Genomic DNA, 25,237 nt, shown 5'->3' on the forward strand with positions numbered 1-25,237 from the left:
CCAGGCAGGTGATGCCATGGTTGGGATTTGAATCAGTAACCCTAGTACTGTTAGGCGGAAGTGCCCGCATTCTAAAATGGAACACTACAAGTCAATAAGAAGTGTTATAATCAAAATATGTCTTCCATGTCATGACTAGAAATGTTTGTGATTGTGATATGTAATGTTAACAGATAAATGTAAGAGGATTAATCCATGTAAAATTATCAATGCCAAAATAATGATACTGCATTTCTGTTACAGGAAATGACCTAAGAGTAACTGTTAAAGGAAGAAAACTCAAATATTTCTAAACCTTTCAGATGATAATACATTTTCCAAGAAGGAAATTTATTCTGGAAGAAGCTTTGCAACAAGAATTTCATTCATCATAGTTTTTGTTGTTCTTTTTATGTTTAATAAAGTTATTTTAACTTTACAGAGTGCTAGAAGAAGACAAGACATCTCAAGGCATCTCATAGAGGAAGAACTTATAAAACAATTGACTTTTGACTACTGATGAAATAATTCATTCATCAGATATATTGGTTTTTTTGTGTGTACATTTTATTTTGACATGATATGTTTACCATATCAAGACGAGATCAGTTTTTACATGAACATTTGCAATAACACACTATGTATTTTCAGAAGTGAAAGGGTTAAACTTTTGTTACAACAGACTCACTCTATTTAGTTAGAACATCTGTTGTTAATTAAGCTAGAGATAAGTTTTTCTAAGGTACATATAGAAAAACTTAGGCAAGCTTTACATTGTTATATGTATGTTTTTTTAAAAAAAAAATCATTTGATATACATGTATGGATTGAAGTTAGAGAACATATGTTATGTTTAAATGTTGATAAGGTAATTTGAAAAATGTATGGATTATAGAACTGTGTGCTACACACATTTTGGAGGGAAAATATGAAACATCTATTTTTTAAGTGACATATTTTAAAGTATTGTACTATAATGTTAGTTATACATTTATTAAGGGGATGAATTATTTGGTAAAAGGAAAATAATAAGGGTAAAAATATTTTTATGTGATACATAACAAAAGGTTTATCAAAGAATTTGTTTTCTCATTATAGAATCAAATTAAAGATATGTTCAGATCAATTATCTTAAGATCCAAAAACGCATGAATGGATACGAAAGTGACGAGAATGTGTATAAATGGATTAAGATAAGGAAAATGATTAAGATTCGATAAAATCGATCATTTTGAGAGGGAAATGTTAGAAGCTTTCCTTAATTTAATATCTAATATCTTCTTATTAACAGTACTAACATAAGTATGAATGAGTTGGATCTTAATAGAATAATTGAGTTATTATATTTATATTTGTTCTAGATTGGGAAAAGTAAGGAATTAGACTTCAGAGTCTGTGTATATACATATGAACATATATCTTGGGTTTTTCCTTTACATTCAAGCCACATATGAGAGCAATTAGCTATACCTTCCCCCATCCTCCCCCATCTATGCAAGAGATTATATGCTTCACTAACTAGTGAATTGTTCGGTTTACAAGATTTATATTGTAATGTTTCTAGATTATGATATTTATATATGAGATAACTCTTAGCAAGATTACTTTTGGGAGAATATATATATGTATGTATGTATGTATGTATATATATATATATATATATATATATATATGTATGTATGTGTTATACATCTAATGTATTCTAATTGATGGAATGTCAGTGAAGTTTTGTCTAGGCCTTCTTAGGTTACGCTCAGACTTTGAGAGAAGTAGACTGAAGGTTTGTTATATATACACATCTGTTTCCAATTATCTTAGTGGGACTACAAGAGAATACCAACCCACTTTTAGGTTGGTGGGGGCTGGATTGCTCTTTTAAGAGCAGAACAAAGGTTTGAGTTTCACTCACTCTATATAGCAGCCTTGATGCGACAGACATACACACATATACACACACATATACATATATACAATCTTATTATCAAGAACTTAACTATATTTTTTGGACATTATTTAAACATTCTGTATGCCAATATTTTATTTCTAATTTTATGTAACGTTATTATTAAATCATCTTTTTGAGTTTATACAAGAAGTGGAAGGACTTTCTATCGGCACATCAATACAAGTTAATAAAATATCGAGACAATACGATATTTTACAGCAGTTAAAGCAGTCTTGTGACTTCTATCAGTGTCCAGCAGAGCACTGGTTAAAGCTTGCAGGAGGAGTTTTCAGTCTGCTTTTATTGAAGGATGATGATCATATGAAGCCATTTATTATCAAATAGTTGTTCGGCTCTGTGACAGGAGGTCAGGAAGAACTAGGGGATGTGTCCAGGATGGGAGATATATTTGTCCCAGGTTTATGCTCTACACTGACTGTTTCTCCTGTTGTGCTGTGTGGTGTGCCTGTGTGGTTCACTGTGGATAATTAGCTCAGGTGTAGTGCATTAAGGGCTCTGGGCTCTATAAAACTCCCAGGCTGCATAGGTAGATTGCTCCATCCTGGAACCAGTTGGCTGTGTAAGACAGACTGGGGAGCAACCAAACCAAACTATGGTGAGAAACAATCTCTGTGATCTTGGAACTGTGTGAACACCCTGGGTCTGAGCAGTGGTAGGCTGCATACAGACCGCTAGATAGGAAAGCTGTGTGTTGTAGTTAGTAGCCCAGTGTGGCCAGGCTTTATTTTCTGTTTTGGTTGTTTTGCTGTTTTTTTTATGCACTGTGTGTTCACTGGACTTTGTAAATAAAAGCACAAAACGTATTCACCAAGTACCTGCTGTCGTGCTGGGCCTCTTTTTATGGTGTTCTGATCCATCCAGGGGGTCAAGCACATAGTGAGCTAATCCCTCACAGGCTCCTTTTAAAATCATAATAACAGAAATCACCCAAATGGCCTGAATCAGAGGTGGCACACACGGGTTAAAGTGTCAATTAGAGGTTAATGTTCCACATCTGTGGCTTTTTAAATTGCAATTAGTGTCAGTGTATAAATAGTCAATGAGTTTTTTAGATCTTACGTGGAAGCACTAACTGGGCTAGATAGTGAGCCATGGGGATCAGAAAAGAACTGTCAAAAGTCCTGCGTAACAAGGTAATGGAACTTTATAAAGATGGAAAAGGACATATAAAGATGTCCAAAGCCTTGAATATGCCAATCAGTACTGTTAGATCACCTATTAAGAAGTGGAAAGTTCGGGGATCTCTTGATACCAAGCCAAGGTCAGGTAGACCAAGAAAGATTGCAGCCACAACTGCCAGAAGAATTGTTCGGGATACAAAGGGAAACCAAAAGGTAACCACAAGAAAAATCCAGGCTGCTCTGGAAAAAGACAGTGTGGTTGTTTTGAAGGAGCACAATATGATGACACTTGAACAAAAATGAGCTGCATGGTGGCGGTGCCAGAAAGAAGCCTTTACTGCACCAATGACACAAGGAGGCCCGGTTAGGCATGTCAAGGTGTTGTCAGGCATATTGTAACCAGGATTTTTTGTGGCATTGGTGCAGTAAAAGCTTCTTTCTGGCACCTCGACCAAATAGCTAATTTTTGTTCAAGTATCACCGTATTGTACTCCTTAAAAACAACCACACCATCTTTTTCCAGAGCAACCTGTTGTTCTTTTGAGGTTACTTGAGGGGTTTTTCTTTGAATCCCAAACAATTCTTCTGGCAGTTGTGGCTGAAATCTTTCCTGACCTTGGCTTGGTATCAAGAGATCCCTGAACTGTCCACTTCTTATTAGGTGATTTAACAGTACTGATTGGCATATTCAAGGCTTTGGACATCTTTTTATGTCCTTTTCCATTTTTATAAAGTTCCATTGCCTTGTTACGCAGGACTTTTGACAGTTCTTTTCTGATCCCCGTGGCTCAGTATCTAGCCTAGTCAGTGCTTCCAGGTAAGAGCTAACAAACTCATTGACTATTTATACACTGACACTAATTGCAATTTAAAATGCCACAGATGTGGGACATGAACCTCTAATTAGCATTGTAACCTGTGTGTGTCACCTTGTGTGTCTGTACCAAGGCCAAACATTCCAGGGGAGGAAAACTTCTGATCCGGGGGCGGAGACTTCTGATCCGGGCCATTCGGGTGATTTCTGTTATCAGGATTTAAAAAGGAGCCAAACAACTATTTGATAATAAATGGCTTCATATGATCATCATCCTTCAAAAAAAGAGCATCTTTTGGCATGATCACTCATATTTTCAATACCAATGCCAAAATTTCACAATTTCTGCCAGGGGAGGGAAACTTTTGAGCACAACTGTATATAGGGATTGGCCCCATCTTCCTCTGCAATCTGACTGAACTATCAGTTTGACTGATTGGGTCCTGTTTGCTTTCATTTATAAATCAATGGTCCTATTGTAGCTTTCATTCATAAATTACGGTTACTGCTTTTCATTTTTAGTGAACCCTTTTTTTCGTTGTTGCTGATTTTGTTTTGTTTGTATGTAAATCTTCAACTTTTTAAGTTTTTTTTTTTTTTTTGGTCGGTTATGTTTTTAGCATCAAATCTGTTTGTAGCAGAAACATGATTTTAGCAGCTTTAGGCCTGTTACACACTGCAGCTTGAAAAAGCTCAGTAGAGTATATTTTTACTGATCTAAAATGCAGCCCTTTGCCTTTACACAAGCACGTACAAACAAGCGCTGCATATTCTTAAGTAAAAAATATAATAATAATATTTGTATTCCTGTCAGTATTTTGTGCCGTTGCACACAAATGCACGCATGAACACAAATGCCAGTGGTTTTTGCCTAGAAATGTATTATGCATGGAAATGCGTATAGTGCAAATCAATACAGGCAAAACAAACACCTGGAATTACGTCCAGAATGCTGATGCTCAAACATCAGTACAGTATGCAAGATGCCATATAAAAGAGACAAATCAGAGAATAACATTTGTAGTTAACCCCAGTTAGTTGTTTTAAACCTAGAATTTGTCATTTTAGTAATTGGAAATATATTTCATTTTAATAGTTTGCAATTTGTAAAATGTGTCATTTTAGTAATTTGTAAAATGTGTAATTTTAGACATTTGTAATCTTAGTCATTTGGAATTTGTAAAATTTGTAGTTTTAGTAATTTGTAATTTTAGCAATTTATAAAAAATAAAATTTTTGTCAATTTTAATTTTAGTCATTTGTAGAAATTATAATTGTAGTCTTTTGTAAAAATGTGAGATTTTAGTAACTAGTAATTTAGGAATTTTGTCATTTTAGTAAGTTGTAATTTTAGTAATTTATAATTTGTAAAACTTGTCATTTTAGTAATTTGTAAAATTGTTAGTAACGTTGTTACTAGTAGAGGTTGTTTTTGGTTACCTTTTTGGTGCATCAGCTGCTTTTTGCTTTTTCTGCCCTGATTATAGTTACCGTATTTTTCGCTCCATAAGACGCACCTGACCATAAGACGCACCTAGGTTTTAGAGGAGAAAAACAAGAAAAAAAATATTCTGAACCAATGGACTGCAGACATAGTACAGGAGATGACCAGAGACTGCGGACACAGTACAGGGGATGACCAGAGACTGCGGACACAGTACAGGGGATGACCAAAGACTGCAGACACAGCACAGGGGATGACCAGAGACTGCGGACACAGTACAGGGGATGACCAGAGACTGCAGACACAGCACAGGGGATGACCAGAGACTGCGGGCACAGTACAGGAGATGACCAGAGACTGCGGACACAATACAGGGGATGACCAGAGACTGCGGACACAGTACAGGGGATGACCAGAGACTGCGGACACAGCACAGGGGATGACCAGAGACTGCGGACACAGCACAGGGGATGACCAGAGACTGCGGACACAGCACAGGGGATGACCAGAGACTGCGGACACAGCACAGGGGATGACCAGAGACTGCGGACACAATACAGGGGATGACCAGAGACTGCGGACACAGTACAGGGGATGACCAGAGACTGCGGACACAGCACAGGGGATGACCAGAGACTGCGGACACAGCACAGGGGATGACCAGAGACTGCGGACACAGCACAGGGGATGACCAGAGACTGCGGACACAGCACAGGGGATGACCAGAGACTGCGGACACAGCACAGGGGATGACCAGAGACTGCGGACACAGCACAGGGGATGACCAGAGACTGCGGACACAGCACAGGGGATGACCAGAGACTGCGGACACAGCACAGGGGATGACCAGAGACTGCGGACACAGCACAGGGGATGACCAGAGACTGCGGACACAGCACAGGGGATGACCAGAGACTGCGGACACAGCACAGGGGATGACCAGAGACTGCGGACACAGCACAGGGGATGACCAGAGACTGCAGACACAGCACAGGGGATGACCAGAGACTGCGGACACAGCACAGGGGATGACCAGAGACTGTGGACACAGCACAGGGGATGAACAGAGACTGCGGACACAGCACAGGGGATGACCAGAGACTGCGGACACTGCACAGGAGATGACCAGAGACTGCGGACATAGTACAGGGGATGACCAGAGACTGCGGACACAGTACAGGAGATGACCAGAGACTGCGGACAGTACAGATGACCAGAGACTGCAGACTGTACAGGGGATGACCAGACACTGCGGACCTTTAGGGAGGGAGGGGGTACCTGACTTTGACACTTCCGCGGAGCTCTCTTCCCATACTATGGGCGCCGGGTGCCCACTGCGTATGCGCAAGAAGCGCTGCGCTTTGTGAATGGCATGCGCAGTGGCCACCTGGCTGTCACAGATGCCGGGGCGGGAAGAAGCCGGCGCGGGAAGACTACAGCGCTGGACCGAGGAACAGGTGAGTTCCTGCCGTAGAGAACAGCTGAGCGGCTGGCCCGGTATTCTGACATGGCGGCGGCAGAAATACTGGACCGGCCGCTTTATATTCGCTCCATAAGATGCACTGACATTTTCCCCCTTTTTTGGGGAGAAAAAAGTGCGTCTTATGGAGCGAAAAATACGGTAGTTTGTCTGGCTGAAAAAAAGTCCATCCAGTTCAACCATTAAAAAAAAAGCTATAATCCTACACCCACAGTAATTTCTAAATATTGTAATTTTAGTCTTTTGGAAAAATGTGTGATTTTAGCACTTTTAGTAACTAAGAATTTAGGAATGAATTTTGTCATTTTAGTAAGCTGTAATTTTAGTCATTTAGAATTTTAGTAATTTGCAAAACTTGTCATTTTAGTACTTTGTAAAATTTTCTAAATTTGAGATTTTAGTCATTTTAGTGACCTGAAATCTAGGAGTTTTGTTTGTTTTAGTCATTTTAGTAAGTTCTAATTTGCAATTTTAACTACTCTTACATTTTTTGTTTGTTTTTTAATCCCAAATAAAAAAATCTTGGGGGTACACTTTGGCATCCTTGCCTTGGGAGACAGAAAACCTGTCTCCCAAGGCAAAGTCTTCAGAGGTCACTGACAGGTACTCACCTCCCATGGCACAAACTCATCGGGCACTGGGTAGCGGGTTATTTTAGAGTCTGGGTACTGCAGGATCCGAGAGTTGACGTGGTACTGGCAGTGCTTCTCCCCGCTTCCATCTGGGCTTGCTGCAACCGTCTCCTCTGAGTCCTGCAATCTGCGACCGTCTGACCAGGAAGACGAGAGATATAATACCAGGAGCCACGTCATATCATAATATCCATAACAGACCAATCTTACCTAATGTCCGCGTCTTACTCCTGGAATCTTTCTCCGTCAGGGCCGAGTTCAGTTTTTGTGTAGACTGGTCCATCTACAACACAAGAAGCCAGTTAGGACGGGCACACACCATACAATTAGACGCAATCTCTGTACTATCTCATTTAGACCAAAACTATGTAATATGAAGGGAAGCTAAAACAAGCAACTCAGTTTGCATCAAGTGATACAGACCCGTTCTCTTCATAGTTGATGGAAGATCTGAAGGAGATTGTAAGTTCAGATTGTACTGTGTGTGGTCAGCTTTAGCGTTACAGGGGCCCAAGACTACTTCTGCTTAAAGGAGACTGACCCCGGCCCTATGTGACTACATTTACAGAGTGGGCTCAAAGCCCCTTTTTGTATAATTTATATTAATGTGTTGCTAAACCCACAACAGTACAATCAGCCTGTAGATGCAGTAAAGCATGCTTGTTATACTCATTGTGGAACCTAAGGGGTTAATCCTCTGCATTGTGTAAAAAGGCTGTTTGATCCTGAATTCTCTGATCCTCCCCTTCTTCCAGTGCCGCCCCCCCCCCCCCCCATCTCCTGATAAGACCTATCATGTGGAGATGCTCTGCACATGCTCAGTTTGGTGTGTATTGCTAGAGAGGTTTTTTTTTTTCCTTCTCTTTTTGGAGACTGCATGGATCAGCACAGGGCCATTTAGCACTGTCCACACAGAGGTCAGGGGTTCTGCATCCTCCCAGAGCAGACTGAAAACTCCTCCTGCAAGCTTTAATCAGTGCTCTGCTAGACACTGATAGAAGTCACAAGATTGACTGGTCACAAGATTGAGAGGTTTTTGGGGTTTTTTTTGGGAGAGTGCATGTGATCAGCATAGGGCCTATCAGCATTGTCCACACAGAGATCAGGGGTTCTGCATCCTCCTAGAGCAGTAAGAAAACTCTTCCTACAAGCTTCACCCAGTGCTCGGCAGGACACTGATAGAAGTCACAAGACTGCTCTAATTGCTGATGAGAAAAAGTATTTAGTTGTTAATATTTACTAAAATAATTGCATTTTCATGTTGTGCGTACTGTGGGAGACCAGATATAGTGAATGCAGGGGAAGATGAAAGAGAGCGCACAAACCTTGCACATTACCTCAATAAATAGTGACTAATTTTATTAATAAGGAAATATACTCACAAAATAATTGTATAACAGGCATAAGTAACCATAATCCAAACGGGGTTACAGGTAAATCAAAAAGGGGGGGTGAAGTCTAACGCGTTTCGAAGGGTGCTCCCTTCTTCATCAGAGCTGGGTTTGGCAGATAGAAACTTCAGTATGGCAGAGTTCCCATGGCAAGGAGATATTCAGCCACTGAGTGTCAGTATTACAGCAGTTCAGGGAGCACCCTTCGAAACGCGTTAGGTTCACCCCCCCTTTTTGATTTACCTGTAACCCTGTTTGGATTATGGTTACTTATGCCTGTTATACAATTATTTTGTGAGTATATTTCCTTATTAATAAAATTAGTCACTATTTATTGAGGTAATGCGCAAGGTTTGTGCGCTCTTTCTTTCATCTTCCTCTACAGTTTTATCAAGCTTCCCCAGCTTCATGATAGAGCTGCACAACCTCTGATCACCAGCGGATGAACACACAACACGCTGCTTGTCACTAACGCCTGTTTGATCTGAGTCCTTGAGCGCAGGAGATAATGGATCTATAGTGAATGCAGGGTCCTGGGAGACCAGATATAGTGAATGCAGGGTCTGGGGAGAGAGGATATAGTGAATTCAGGGTCCGGGGAGACCAGATATAGTGAATGCGGGGTCCGGGGAGAGCGGATATAGTGAATGCGGGGTCCGGGGAGAGCGGATATAGTGAATGCGGGGTCCGGGGAGAGCGGATATGGTGAATGCGGGGTCCGGGGAGAGCGGATATGGTGAATGCGGGGTCCGGGGAGAGCGGATATGGTGAATGCAGGGTCCGGGGAGACCAGATATAGTGAATGCGGGGTCCGGGGAGACCAGATATAGTGAATGCGGGGTCCGGGGAGAGCGGATATAGTGAATGCGGGGTTCGGGGAGAGCGGATATAGTGAATGCTGGGTCCGGGGAGACCGGATATAGTGAATGTGGGGTCCGGGAAGACCGGATATAGTGAATGCGGGGTGCGGGGAGACCGGATATAGTGAATGCGGGGTGCGGGGAGACCGGATATAGTGAATGCGGGGTCCGGGGAGAGCGGATATAGTGAATGCGGGGTCCGGGGAGAGCGGATATAGTGAATGCGGGGTCCGGGGAGAGCGGATATAGTGAATGCGGGGTCCGGGGAGAGCGGATATAGTGAATGCGGGGTCCGGGGAGAACGGTATAAAGGACACTACTGTGGGGGAGAGGGGCAGAAGACACTGCATTGGGATATAAAGGACACTACTGTGGGGGGAGAGGGGCAGAGAACAATGCATTGGGGGTTAGAAGACACTACTGTGGGACGAGGGGGCAGAGGACAAAGCATTGGGGGGGGGGTTACAGAAAACTACTGTGGGGGAGGGGGGCAGAGGACTCTGCTGTGAGGGGGCAGAGGACTCTATTGTGTAGAGTGATGTGAAGGTTGACAGGGCACATTGCTGTGGGGGGTGATGTGAAGGTGGACAGATGACACTACTGTGGGGAGTGATGTGGAGGAGGGCAAGGGACATTGCTGTGGGGGGTGATGTGAAGGTGGACATATGACACTACTGTGGGGGGTGATGTGAAGGTGGACAAGGCACATTGCTGTGGGGGGTGATGTGAAGGTGGACAGATGACATTACTGTGGGGGGTGATGTGAAGGTGGACAGGGGACATTGCTGTGGGGGCTGATGTGAAGGTGGACAGGGGACATTGCTGTGGGGGGTGATGTGAAGGTGGACAGGGGACATTGCTGTGGGGAGTGATGTGAAGGTGGATAGGGGACATTGCTGTGGGGGGTGATGTGAAGGTGGACAGATGACACTACTGTGGGGGGTGATGTGAAGGTGGACAGATGACACTACTGTGGGGGGTGATGTGGAGGCAGGCAAGGGACATTGCTGTGGGGGATGATGTGAAGGTGGACATATGACAATACTGTGGGGGGTGATGTGAAGGTGGACAGGGGACATTACCGTGGGGGGTGATGTGAAGGGGGACAGGGGACACTACTGTGGGGGGTGATGTGAAGGTGGACAGAGGACATTACTGTGGGGGGTGATGTGAAGGTGGACAGGGGACATTACTGTGGGAGGTGATGTGAAGGGGGACATGGGACATTACTGTGGGAGATGATGTGAAGGTGCACAGAGGACATTGCTGTGGGGGGTGATGTGAAGGTGGACAGAGGACATTGCTGTGGGGGGTGATGTGAAGGGGGACAGAGGACATTACTGTGGGAGGTTGATGTGAAGGTGGACAGAGGACTTTGCTGTGGGAGATATTGTGAAGGGGGACAGAGGACACTACTGTGGGGAGTGATGTAAAGGGGGACAGAGGACACTACTGTGGGGAGTGATGTGAAGGGGGGAGACTTCCTTTTGCTCAGAGCAATCCATGCGATCTAGGTCAGCCAATTGTCGCAATTGTGAGCAAACTTTTGGAACTGTGGATGCTTTCATGTCTAATTTGATATAACTTATTAGCTGCTTCTATCATGGTAAACTTTTCTGTGTGGAAAAAAGGTAAAAAATGTAGTTTGTGTACAGTGTTGCATGGCTGCGCAATTGTCATTCAAAGTGCGACAGTGCTGAAAGCTGAAAATTGTTTGTGGGCGGGAAGGGGCTGAAAGTACTCGGTATTGAAGTGGTTAAGAAATATACCTGCTCTTCCAGAACAGTCAGCTTTTGCTCCAGCAGACACAGCATGGCGGAGACACTGCACCAGACACAAATATGGCACGTCAGGAATACATTATATAACATAAATGTAAAAGCGGTATGATATTACAGATACAGCACTTTTCTTAGTTCAGCAGTCAGGGTAGCAGACAATAATCAGATATTAGAATCTCAATAAACTGCTCCTGAGCCTGGAGATTGAAGTAATTAACACCTAGATGCAGGGGCAGACTGACAGGGTCAGTAGGGGGCCCCATGGCTCTGGTACCTTTCATAGGCTTATTTGGGTGTGATTTCAGTGTGGGCGAGGACACAGGGGCCCTATGATCCCCTATTGCCCAGGGGCCCCATGAATTGCCAGTCTGCCCCTGTCTAGATGTCAAGTAGCTTCTGACAGCCTTGTGTGAGAATAATGATGGACAACTGTCCCCTCATCAGACCATTGGCTGCAGAATCAGCAGGGAAACAGGTTATCCACCTAAGGACCAGGCTTTTTCAGGAATTTTGTGTAACAATCAGGGTTTTTTGCTAGAAAATTATGTAGAACCCTCAGAGATTATATATTTTTTAAAACAGAGGCCGTAGAGAATAAATTGGTGGGTTTTGCAAATTTTTTTATGTCACACGGTATTTGCGCAGTAGTTTTTTAAATGCAATTTTTTGAGGAAAAAAATACCTTTTTTATGAATTTTAATGCAAAAAAACCCCACAAAACATAATCTATTTTTTTTAAATATAAAAGGTGACGTTACACTGAGTAAATAGATACCAAGCATGTCACTCTTTAAAACAATGCACGCCTGTGCAACGGCAATAAACGATGTACATTTTACTATCCGTAGGCAACGCTTTAACAGCCTTTACAGGTTACCGCTTTAGATTTACAGAGGAGGTATATTACTAGAATTAGTGCCCATGGCCTGACCTTTGTGGTGATAACTCACATGTGTGGGACGATCACAGTTTGTGTGCGTGTTGGGCCGACACGTGCTTTCGCCTTTGCGTGCAAGCATGCGAATAGGTAGTACTGCATACTCATTCACGTGGGGGGCGGGATCTGCAGACCCCCGTGTTAAAGGGGGCTACCAGATGCCAATAAGCCCCCCACCCGCAGACCCCCACAACCACGGCCCAGGGTTTTGGGGAAGTTGTCCTTGTATCCATCAACATGGGGACAAGGTGCATTAGGGAGGAGGAGCACCCCCTGCCCCAAAGCAGCCCCCCATGGCGAAGGCATGTTGCCTGATACGGTTCAGGAAGGGGGCGCTCGCTCGCTCCCCCCCCCCTTTCTTGACCTGCTGGGCTGCATTCTCAGATAAGTGCCTGGTATGGATTTTGGGGGGGGACCCCCACGCTATTTATTTTTAAAATTTTGGTGTGGGGGGTTCCCCTCAAAATCCATACCAGACCCGAAGGGCTTTGTATGGATGGGAGGGGGGACCCCACATTGTTTTTTTTTTTTTTAATTAAATTGTCAGGCAATGCCGACAATTAATTTTACATTCAGCTGTCAGCGGGGAACCCCACAGACAGCTGAAACAATAATGAATGTTTCACTACTAAAATTACTTAATAATATAACAGGTATTTTAGTAACTGAGCGGTATCTTAACACCTCATACCTCAGATGTAGTAAGATACCGCTCAGTAATTTGTTCATGTTTGAAGTTCACATTCGAACATTCTGTAGGTTGGAATGTGCGACCGTGAACCGAACAGAGGGGTGATCAGCCCATCAGTAGTCACAGGTCACACACCATGGCAAGACTGAGCACAACAAGGTAGATATACTGCATCAGCAAGGTAGATATACTGCATCAGCAAGGTCTCTCCCAGGCAAAGATTTCAAAGCAGACTGGGGTTTCAAGATGTGCTGTTCTTTTGAAGATTCTAGTTCTTTTGAAGAAGCACAAAAATACGGGCAATGATAAGGACTGTAGACATAGTGGTTGGCCAAAGAAACTTAATGCAGCAGATGAAAGACAAATCATGCTTACTTTCCTTCGATATCAGAAGATGTCCAACAGTGCCAACAGCACAGACCTGGTGGAAACCAGTGGGAACCAGGTACACACATTTATTGTTCAACTGACCAGAAGTGGTCTTCACTAAAGAATTGCTGCCAAAAAGCCATATCTCCAATGTGGAAACAAGGCTAAGTAACTCAACAATGCATGAAAACATAGGATTTGGGGTGCAGAAAAAACATCAGCAGGTGCTCTGGACTGATAAGTCAAATTTTAAAATATTTGGCTGTAGCAGAAGGCAGTTTGTTCACTGAAGGGTTGGAGAGCAATACAATAATAGGTGTCTGCAAACAACAATGAAGCATGGTGGAGGTTCCTGGCAAGTTTGGGGCTGCATTTCTGCAAATGGAGTTGGAGACTTGGTCAGGATCAATGGTGTCCTCAATGCTGAGAAATCCAGGCAAATACATATCCATCATGCCATACCATCAGGGAGGTGTGTGATTGGCCACACATTTATTCTTCAGCAGCACAATGACCCGAAACATATAGCCAATGTCATTAAAAACTATCTTCAGTGTAAAGAAGAATAGGCAGACCTGGACGTGATGGTTTGCCCCCCCACAGAGCTCTGATCTCAACATAATGGAGTCTGTCTGGGATTATATGAAGAGACAGAAGGATATGAGGCAGCCTACATCCATAAAAGGTCTGTGCTTAGTTCTCTAAGATGTTTGGAACAACCTACCTGCCAAGTTCCTTCAAAGTCTGTGTGCAAGTGTACCTAGAAGAATTGATGCTGGTTTGAAGGCAAAGGTGGTCACACCAAATATTGATTTGATTTGAATTTCTCTTCTGTCCGTGTACTTTCCATTTTGTTAATTGATAATCATAAACTACTAATACTTCTATTTCTAAAAACATTCTTAATTTATAGCGTTTTTTGAGCACCTGCCTAAAACTTTTGCACAGGTATATATTTGATCATGTGTGGTCAGCCAGCAGGATTTTGGAAGTCCCCTCCTGTGGTGGCCAGAGGTATTGTGAGTAGAGATTAGCGAAGTATTCAAAAATTCGATTCGGCTGATTCGGCAAATTCGAGGAATAAATTCGAATCGATGCGAATATATTCACTGCGAATTTAACTCATAAAAGGGTGTTTCTAGGCTTCAGAGAGCCTTTATATTAGTGCAGAACACTGTACCTTTAATTTAAATGCCCTTGGAGTCTGCTGGGGAAGAGAAATAATACTGTCAGTCAGTATGACATGCAGATGAGTGCCGTCGATCTTAGAATCACCGCACACTTCACTCATTTGGGCAGTCACGGGGCCAAAACCAGAGTGTGGAGCCATAGTGTGGCGGTGGAGACAGCAGCAATGGGAGGCCATACAGCACCCTATGACAAAAATGGAACCCACCAGCAGTGTGAGGAGACCTGAAAGTGGCACATGGCAGAGTGTGGCGATGGAGACAGCAGCAATGGGAGGCCGTACAGGGACCCATGACACACTCTGGACCTGGCAGCAGCATTAGGAGGCGGTACAGGGGCCCATGGCAGATTAGGGGCCTGGCAGCAGCAATGGGAGGCCCGTAATCTGCCAGCACCCTATGACAAAATGGAACACACCAGCAGTGTGAGGAGACCTGAAAGTGGCACATGGCAGAGTGTGGCGATGGAGACAGCAGCAATGGGAGGCCGTACAGGGACCCATGAGAGACTCTGGACCTGGCAACAGCATGAGGAGGCGGTACTGGGGCCCATGGCAGATTACGGGCCTGGCAGCAGCAATGGGAGGCCCGTAATCTGCCAGCACCCTATGACAAAAAATGGAACACACCAGCAGTGTGAGGAGACCTGAAAGTGGCACATGGCAGAGTGTGGCGATGAAGACAGCAGCAATGGGAGGCCGTACAGGGACCCATGAGAGACTCTGGACCTGGCATCAGCATGAGGAGGCGGTACGGGGGCCCATGGCAGATTACGGGCCTGGCAGCAGCAATGGGAGGCCCGTAATCTGCCAGCACCCTATGACAAAAAATGGAACACACCAGCAGTGTGAGGAGACCTAAAAGTGGCACATGGCAGAGTGTGGCGATGGAGACAGAAGCAATGGGAGGCCGTACAGGGACCCATGAGACACTCTGGACCTGGCAGCAGCATGAAGAGGCGGTACAGGGGCCCATGGCAGATTACAGGCCTGGCAGCAGCAATGGGAGGCCCGTAATCTGCCAGCACCCTATGACAAAAAATGGAACACACCAGCAGTGTGAGGAGACCTGAAAGTGGCACATGGCAGAGTGTGGCGATGGAGACAGCAGCAATGGGAGGCCGTACAGGGACCCATGAGAGACTCTGGACCTGGCAGCAGCATGAGGAGGCGGTAGTGGGGCCCATGGCAGATTACGGGCCTGGCAGCAGCAATGGGAGGCCCGTAATCTGCCAGCACCCTATGACAAAAAATGGAACACACCAGCAGTGTGAGGAGACCTGAAAGTGGCACATGGCAGAGTGTGGCGATGGAGACAGCAGCAATGGGAGGCCGTACAGGGACCCATGAGAGACTCTGGACCTGGCAGCAGCATGAGGAGGCGGTACGGGGGCCCATGGCAGATTACGGGCCTGGCAGCAGCAATGGGAGGCCCGTAATCTGCCAGCACCCTATGACAAAAAATGGAACCCACCAGCAGTGTGAGGAGACCTGAAAGTGGCACATGGCAGAGTGTGGCGATGGAGACAGCAGCAATGGGAGGCCGTACATGGACCCATGAGAGACTCTGGACCTGGCAGCAGCATGAGGAGGCGGTACTGGGGCCCATGACAGATTACGGGCCTGGCAGCAGCAATGGGAGGCCCGTAATCTGCCAGCACCCTATGACAAAAAATGGAACACACCAGCAGTGTGAGGAGACCTGAAAGTGGCACATGGCAGAGTGTGGCGATGGAGACAGCAGCAATGGGAGGCCGTACAGGGACCCATGAGACACTCTGGACCTGGCAGCAGCATGAAGAGGCGGTACAGGGGCCCATGGCAGATTACAGGCCTGGCAGCAGCAATGGGAGGCCCGTAATCTGCCAGCACCCTATGACAAAAAATGGAACACACCAGCAGTGTGAGGAGACCTGAAAGTGGCACATGGCAGAGTGTGGCGATGGAGACAGCAGCAATGGGAGGCCGTACAGGGACCCATGAGAGACTCTGGACCTGGCAGCAGCATGAGGAGGCGGTAGTGGGGCCCATGGCAGATTACGGGCCTGGCAGCAGCAATGGGAGGCCCGTAATCTGCCAGCACCCTATGACAAAAAATGGAACACACCAGCAGTGTGAGGAGACCTGAAAGTGGCACATGGCAGAGTGTGGCGATGGAGACAGCAGCAATGGGAGGCCGTACAGGGACCCATGAGAGACTCTGGACCTGGCAGCAGCATTAGGAGGCGGTACGGGGGCCCATGGCAGATTACGGGCCTGGCAGCAGCAATGGGAGGCCCGTAATCTGCCAGCACCCTATGACAAAAAATGGAACCCACCAGCAGTGTGAGGAGACCTGAAAGTGGCACATGGCAGAGTGTGGCGATGGAGACAGCAGCAATGGGAGGTCGTACAGGGACCCATGAGACACTCTGGACCTGGCAGCAGCATGAGGAGGCGGTACGGGGGCCCATGGCAGATTACGGGCCTGGCAGCAGCAATGGGAGGCCCGTAATCTGCCAGCACCCTATGACAAAAAATGGAACACACCAGCAGTGTGAGGAGACCTGAAAGTGGCACATGGCAGAGTGTGGCGATGGAGACAGCAGCAATGGGAGGCCGTACAGGGACCCATGAGAGACTCTGGACCTGGCAGCAGCATGAGGAAGCGGTACGGGGGCCCATGGCAGATTACGGGCCTGGCAGCAGCAATGGGAGGCCCGTAATCTGCCAGCACCCTATGACAAAAAATGGAACCCACCAGCAGTGTGAGGAGACCTGAAAGTGGCACATGGCAGAGTGTGGCGATGGAGACAGCAGCAATGGGAGGTCGTACAGGGACCCATGAGACACTCGGGACCTGGCAGCAGCATGAGGAGGCGGTACGGGGGCCCATGGCAGATTACGGGCCTGGCAGCAGCAATGGGAGGCCCGTAATCTGCCAGCACCCTATGACAAAAAATGGAACACACCAGCAGTGTGAGGAGACCTGAAAGTGGCACATGGCAGAGTGTGGCGATGGAGACAGCAGAAATGGGAGGCCGTACAGGGACCCATGAGACACTCTGGACCTGGCAGCAGCATGAGGAGGCGGAACTGGGGCCCATGGCAGATTACGGGCCTGGCAGCAGCAATGGGAGGCCCGTAATCTGTCAGCACCCTATGACAAAAAATGGAACACACCAGCAGTGTGAGGAGACCTGAAAGTGGCACATGGCAGAGTGTGGCGATGGAGACAGCAGCAATGGGAGGCCGTACAGGGACCCATGAGAGACTTTGGACCTGGCAGCAGCATGAGGAGGCGGTAGTGGGGCCCATGGCAGATTACGGGCCTGGCAGCAGCAATGGGAGGCCCGTAATCTGCCAGCACCCTATGACAAAAAATGGAACACACCAGCAGTGTGAGGAGACCTGAAAGTGGCACATGGCAGAGTGTGGCGATGGAGACAGCAGCAATGGGAGGCCGTACAGGGACCCATGAGACACTCTGGACCTGGCAGCAGCATGAGGAGGCGGTACAGGGGCCCATGGCAGATTACAGGCCTGGCAGCAGCAATGGGAGGCCCGTAATCTGCCAGCACCCTATGACAAAATGGATCCCACCAGCAGTGTGAGGAGACCTGAAAGTGGCACATGGCAGAGTGTGGCGATGGAGACAGCAGCAATGGGAGGCCGTACAGGGACCCATGACACACTCTGGACCTGGCAGCAGCATGAGGAGGCGGTACGGGGGCCCATGGCAGATTATGGGCCTGGCAGCAGCAATGGGAGGCCCGTAATCTGCCAGCACCCTATGACAAAAAATGGAACCCACCAGCAGTGTGAGGAGACCTGAAAGTGGCACATGGCAGAGTGTGGCGATGGAGACAGCAGCAATGGGAGGCCGTACAGGGACCCATGAGACACTCTGGACCTGGCAGCAGCATGAGGAGGCGGTACGGGGGCCCATGGCAGATTACAGGCCTGGCAGCAGCAATGGGAGGCCCGTAATCTGCCAGCACCCTATGACAAAAAATGGAACACACCAGCAGTGTGAGGAGACCTGAAAGTGGCACATGTTTGTGGCATGATTCATGGCGGATTTAGTCAGTTGTGTCAGGAACTGGTGGTTTGAAATCCAGACTAATCCACGCCTGATTCATTTTCACAAACGTGAGTCTCTCCACACTTTGGGTGGACAGTCGTGTCCTCCGCGGAGTTACAATACCTCCTGCCGCACTAAACATGCGCTCCGATGCCACGCTACTGGCCGGGCATGACAGCCTTTCAAGGGCAAATTCAGCTAGTTGGGGCCAAAGGTCAAGTTTCGTTGCCCAGTAGTCAAGGGGATTGTCTACCTCGGTTGGCAGGGTGCTGTCCAAGTAGGCCCAAGCCTGTTGTTTGAGCTCCTGCTCCAGGTCCACCTGATGCTGCTGCTGCTGCGGCTGGTTAGTAGTTTCCTCACTGCGCTGGTGAAGAAAGCTACTCATCATCGACTGCAGACTGAGGCAGCCGCTGCTGGTGGAGCTGCCACTGCTCCTACCACCCCACCCCTCCCCTGCTGCCATGGCAGCGGAACGCGAGCGCACAGGGCCCACAGTGTCTGAGGATGGACGTTGGTGCAGAAAGGCAGAGACCAACTGACTACATAGGTGGTTTTTATAGTACGTTATTTTGGCCTCCCTCTCAGCAGGTGTGAAAAAGGCCACCATTTTTGAACGGTAGCGAGGGTCCAACAAGGTGGACAGCCAAAAGTCATCCCTCTGTCTGATGGTTATTATTCGGCTGTCGCTACGCAAGCAAGCGAGCATGCTATGGGCCATTTGTGCCAAGGAATGCGAGGGACTCCCTGCCTCCATCTCCACAGCATACTGCCACGGTGCGTCTGGGTCCTCTGTCTCCTCCTCCTCCTCCTCTACCAGATGCTCCTGTCCGCTGAGTGGAAAAACCACCCATTTCACTCAATAATTCCTGAGCACCAATGTCCTCCTCTACCTCCTCCTCTTCTTCCTGTCCTGCCCCCACAGGGGTCATGTGGCGTTGAGATCTGTGCGCCACGTCTACCGCACCCTGACCAGCCATTGTTAACAGCATTTGTTCCAGGACGTGCAACAGAGGAATGACGTCGTTCATCCCATAGTCCTGCCGACTCACGAATAGCGTGGCCTTCTCAAAGGGCCTGAGCAAGCGGCAGGTGTCACGCATGAGCTGCCAATGGCTGACATCGAAGTTACACAGGGGAGTACCTTTATCCGCTTGTAACATCAGGAAATCGGTGATGGCCTTTCGCTGTTCGTAAAGGCGGTCTAACATGTGTAGGGTTGAATTCCACCTTGTTGCAACGTCGCAGATCAGGCGATGCTGTGGAATTCCGTTCTGCCACTGCAGCTCAAGGAGGGTGTGCTTTGCGGTGTAGGAATGGCTGAAATGCATGCAAAATTTACGTGACATTTTAAGGATGTCTTGCAGTGGGATGGTGGATTTTAGGAACCGCTTGACAACCAGATTGAACACGTGAGCCATGTATGGCGCATGGCACAACCTTCCTTGACGCAGAGCAGACACCATGTTCTTTCCGTTGTCGGTCAACATGGTTCTGATTTTCAGTTTGCGCGGAGACAGCCATCTGTCGATTTCTCTGTTCATTACACTCAGAAGTTCCTCCCCTGTGTGACTACGTTCGCCAAGGCATACCAGGTGCAGCACAGCGTGACACCGTTGCGCCCTGCACATGTGATATGCCGGTCGGGTAATGGGACTTGGCACGGGGGTGGCGGCTGAGGACACGGCGGAAGAAGAGGTGGTAGAGGCGGACATCTTTTGTGGACCAAGGACGTGCAAACGTGGAGGCAAAAGCGGCGTGACCTGTCCAAGTTGCTGGTGCGGCTGTGCCGGCACCACGTTCACCCAGTGGGCCGTAAATGACATGTACTGTCCCTGACCGTAGTTACAGCTCCACACGTCGGCGCTGCCGTGCACTTTAGCAGAGACCGACATGCTCAAAGACTGGCCCACCATCTCTTCTACATGTGAATGCAGGGCTGGCACTGCCTTTTTGGCGAAGAAATGCCGGCTTGGCACTCTCCACCGCGGCGCGGCACAAGCCATCATTTCTCGGAAAGGTGCTGAGGGAGAGACTGCAGCACCAGCAACTTGGACAGGAGGACGTTTAGCTTTTGCACCGTCGGGTGCGTGCTCGCAAACTGTTGTCTCTTGGAAACGGATTCCAAGAAAGACTGCTGACGGAATCCGTGAAGAGGAGTAGCAGGAGAAGGAGCATCTGAACGAGCGGAAGATGCCAACGAGCGACAACTCCCCACAGCAGAGGTGTTGGAGCCTTGACTGGCTGATAGAGGGTGATTGACGTCGGGTGACGGAGCAAGTAACAGAGCGGGTGATGGAGCGGGGGCTGGGGCAGGCAGAACCGCCGTATCTTTATCACGGTTTTCCCAGGCCACCAAATGGCAACGCTGCATATGCTGACGCAACGCTGTAGTCCCAACATGGGCCCCCTGGCCACGCTTGACTTTCTGGCCACATAGTCGACATACGGCTACGTTTACTTCCTCGGGCGGCTTGACGAAAAATTGCCACACCGCCGAGTAGGAAACTTTGCCCCCGATACTCCTCACTGGCTGACTGCTACTTCCTCCGTGCACACCGGCACTACTACTGGCCGTGGTGGTAGGCTGCAGTGGAGCTGGTGCTCTACTCCGTGGCCGTTTGCCTCCACTGACACTGCTGTTACCCTGCTGCCTCCTGGGCAACCCACCGACTGTTTTGCTCGCTGCCAAGCTGCCACCCTCTTCTCCTGATGATGCGGAAGCAATAGCCTGATGACGACGAGGCTGCCAAGTGCGATCAGCCTCATCATCATCAATTAGGGTCTCCGCCTCACTACTAGCCCCCTCGGCTGCGTGTGGGTCAGGAGACAGACCTGTCTCTAGACCGGCTACCGAGCCACTCTCCTCGCCAGTACTTCTTCGCCTGGCTGCTGAAGAGGCGGATGTCTCCCCCCGTTCCTGACCGCCCTCTGTTAGCTCTTCCTCACTGTACAGTGGGGCTGAGCCCACAGCATGCGATACTTCGCTTGGTGAGGGAACACCAAAGGACAGGGGCAGGTAGAGGACACGTGATTTCAGTGGGCTTGCTCCCGGGCCATGCCAACTAACGGTTGTGTCTGACGTACCCACCGACCGTTGTCTTGGAAATTCGCTTTAACGAATTTCTCCTTACCGTGAGTACTCGCAGTTGGATGCGCAGAAATCCCCCATAAAGCTGTGCGAATCTCGCTTACCACGACTGCAGCCAAACTACACGATTCCTGCCCATCCAAATACTTTGGTTCTGTTGAATTTGTGGGTGATGGAGCTCCGTTACCCTGGAATGATCACACGACACTCTAAGGCTGGTTGCAACTCACATAAGGGCTGATTTTAGGCTCAGCTCTCTGTTTTATTAAGAATACACACATGCCCCCCACATGAATAAAGTCAATCCCTCCCACCGAACAATACAATGGGGATTGCCTATACAGAGGATGTACATTCCAATTGGAGCATAGCCTTTGCTATTATCTATCACTGGTCCTCCCCCATGAACCTTCTGAGGTCAGCAGACTTCCTCCCCTTCCCCCCTATGAGCCATCTGAGGTCATATTTCCTGTCCTACTATCTTCTATTGGTATGTACATTCTCTGTACAAGCACTCTCTAAAAATATCAGTCTGTACCTGGATGGGCCCGATACGATCTTTATTAAAACACATCCATCCCAGATACAGTTTCAAGTTGGTAATGGGTTGTAAGATATGCATAAGCCTACACGTGGAGTTCACACCGCTTGCGCATTGCGTTATGAAGCCCACGTGGTACCATGCTGCTGATATGTGGATACAGGCCCACGGTCTACTGACAGCAGCATTCGCATGGAATGCCGTGGTGGTATACACGCCGGTCTATAAGCGCAGATCTGCCATCTCATCCATTACCAAGCCGAGTACTGTAATACATACATTGTACATGCGCATGGCCCAATTGCAGCCTTCAGAGCTTTAATTAAGCCACACGAGAGACATATGAATAACACGAATACATGACACATTTAAAGTTCGACCAACAATACAAAATTTCCATGACATTCCCTCCTGTTTTATCATATTCTCCTCGTGTCCCTTCTTGATCTTCTTCAGCTTGATGGGTGTAGTCTCAAACTTCAAAGAGTTCCTGTAGTTGTCCCTGAGAATAAAGCTCCACGGGGTACCTGAAACAACAAGACCCGACGCAGACTCGACGCAAACAGGCTTGATTGAAGCGATGATCCTCAAGAGCGTTGGAACCTTCACTACAGGAAGGCTCTTGCAAAAACCACAAACAGACTTGTGGTATGAATAAAGCTTGTGATCCCACGGTGGTCTGGGGAGATCCAGCAATAGATTCTCAAATTGCCCCTGCAGACGGGGCCACACAAGGCTGGTCTCGACCCAGACAGTTTTCCAAATCGCAGACACAAACAATGATGAGGCTTGAAGCTTGCTTGAAGGTCTTGGAGAATGTGGTCTTCAGAGAGATAAATTAGAGGGAAGCCAGGACGTAATCTGTAGAGAAGGTGGATGGTTGGTGAGGTCTTCCTCCGATCAGTGGTTGGAGTGGGATCCCAGGAGCGGGCATGGAGATGTGGTCGTCTGCCCAAGCTTGGTTTACACGGTCGATGAGGCAACAGGAACATCTCACCGCGGCATATAAAAGGCAGATGAAAAAGAGAAGCATCAGGATATACACTCCCACTTCCTTCAACCAAGATCCGATGGAGAACAGGAAATCTCCCAATCCTCCCAAACCCTTGAACGGATTCCAACCCTCACTAGCTATAGCTCTAGCTTTTCCCTGTAGTTCACTAACTTTGTCCATATGGGCCTGGACCTTGTCATCGGTGTCTTCTATCCAAGTACAACAATCCTCTCCGATGAACTCACAGAACCCCCCTTTGGCGGCTAAAAGATAATCAAGGGCCATCTTCTCCTGAAGCACTAAAATTCCCATCTGCCGTTGTTCTTGGGCAATTTCTCTGACAGCCTCTACGGTCTCGTTAAACATACTATCCACGATGACAGAAAAATTGTTCAGGCGCTTCATAAGTTCTATTCCCCATCCTGTCCATGAGGGGAACCAAGCCCATGCCTGGTCGCCCTCAGAGAACAGCTCCCTGCGAACTCTCCCTGCCATCCTTACCTTCTTGTGGACCATCAACTCTTCATGGTCCATCACTACATAGGATGCGGGGACTAGCTTTATGAGGGCACACGAACCTTTCGCGTTCTGGGGAAATGTTCTATAGGCTGCCGAACCACACAGAAAATAGTATGGACCTGTCAGAGCAGAACAGGAGGAGTTCCTCGTTCGGCCTCTGGTACTGAGCAACAGTTGCACAGACTGGGGGATTGCTCCCTCAGTCTGCACATCACATCCGTCCTTCCAACACACGTGGTCTGGTCGGTCAGTGTGGTTACTCAGAAAGGAAGTCTGGTTAGTCAGATTGACAGTTATACCTCCCTCGCAGGTGGTAGTCCCAACAAACTTGTTACCTGTGCCAAAGCTGATGTTAAAGCACACCTGAGGGCTGCCTAGCTGCCCAGTTACCCATAATGGACTGGTGAGGGCCCTACAGGAGCTAGAGCTAATATTGGTGCTGAAACTGATGTTACCTGCTAAAAATGTGTCATTAAGTTCTACCGACAAATGTCTACGTGGGGGCTGACCAGGGGTCCCTTGCTTTTTCATGCCGACGCGGATGTCATATAGGGCATGAACAGCGGCCATTGCGGACATGTGATGACTGGGTGGGGGCTTTGAGCATACCCAACAGTTGGTTTTGTTGGCGGTTCTGGCTAAACGCAGGTGCATTTTAAATAAAAGGTTGGGGTATCTGCCGTCTTTTCCTCCGTTCACACACATGTATGACATACAAACAAAAAGAAAAAGGAAAATGACACCCCTCATTCTCTGGTGTAGCTGAAAAGCTTCTTGCAGTGGCTTGCGTGCACCCAGTTGTCTCGTCCCTCGAGTTTGAGTGAGGTAGGTGTCGTCAGCTGGACTTGGTATGGTCCGGTGAACCGTGGCTCGAGTCCGGTTCTTTGATGTTTCTTTAGGACGACCCAATCACCTGGCTCAATAGAAAGAACACCTGTTATTGTATTTGGATCGGGGAGCGATTCGCGAACCCGATGGTGTATCTTCTGCAGCTCCCGTTGCAGAGATTGCACATAACCTGTAAGCTGTGAATGCAAAGACGACAACTGTTGAGGAAAGTACAACCCTGTTTTGGGAGGTCCCCCAAACAACACCTCGTAGGGTGACAGCCCATGTGGTTGCCGAGGGGCATTCCGGATGGAATAGAGGGCAATGGGGAGACACTCAGGCCAAGGTTTTTTGGTATCGGCCATGATTTTGGAGATCCTGTTTTTAAGGATTCCGTTGAGACGTTCAACCTTACCGCTACTCTCGGGGTGATATGGGGTGTGTCGCCGCTGACTCCAGTTCCACCAAAGAAATGCAGTCGTGTCCTTTGGAAGAGAGATTAGTAGTGGACAAAGAAGACATGTTAGCAGAAGAGGTGTTAGTATTGTTAGTC

At 47.7% G+C, this 25,237-nt stretch overlaps 1 protein-coding gene across 1 annotated transcript in view; it reads right to left on the minus strand.

Annotated features, from left to right (window-relative positions):
- The window catches only part of LOC149449522 (transient receptor potential cation channel subfamily M member 2-like), a 372,880-nt gene that overhangs the window by 43,197 nt on the left and 304,446 nt on the right, over positions 1 to 25,237 (minus strand). The window contains exons 25-27 of the mRNA XM_089693136.1: positions 11,457 to 11,511; positions 7,647 to 7,710; positions 7,416 to 7,573 (exon numbers count right to left, since the gene is read on the minus strand). Coding sequence (XP_089549262.1) covers positions 7,416 to 7,573; positions 7,647 to 7,710; positions 11,457 to 11,511 — 277 coding nt within the window. The remainder of the gene's footprint in view (positions 1 to 7,415; positions 7,574 to 7,646; positions 7,711 to 11,456; positions 11,512 to 25,237) is intronic.

The sequence above is a fragment of the Staurois parvus genome, unplaced genomic scaffold, assembly GCF_062004578.1.
Source record: "Staurois parvus isolate SC_StPar_1 unplaced genomic scaffold, SC_StPar_1.0 ptg000615l, whole genome shotgun sequence".
NCBI lineage: Eukaryota > Metazoa > Chordata > Amphibia > Anura > Ranidae > Staurois > Staurois parvus.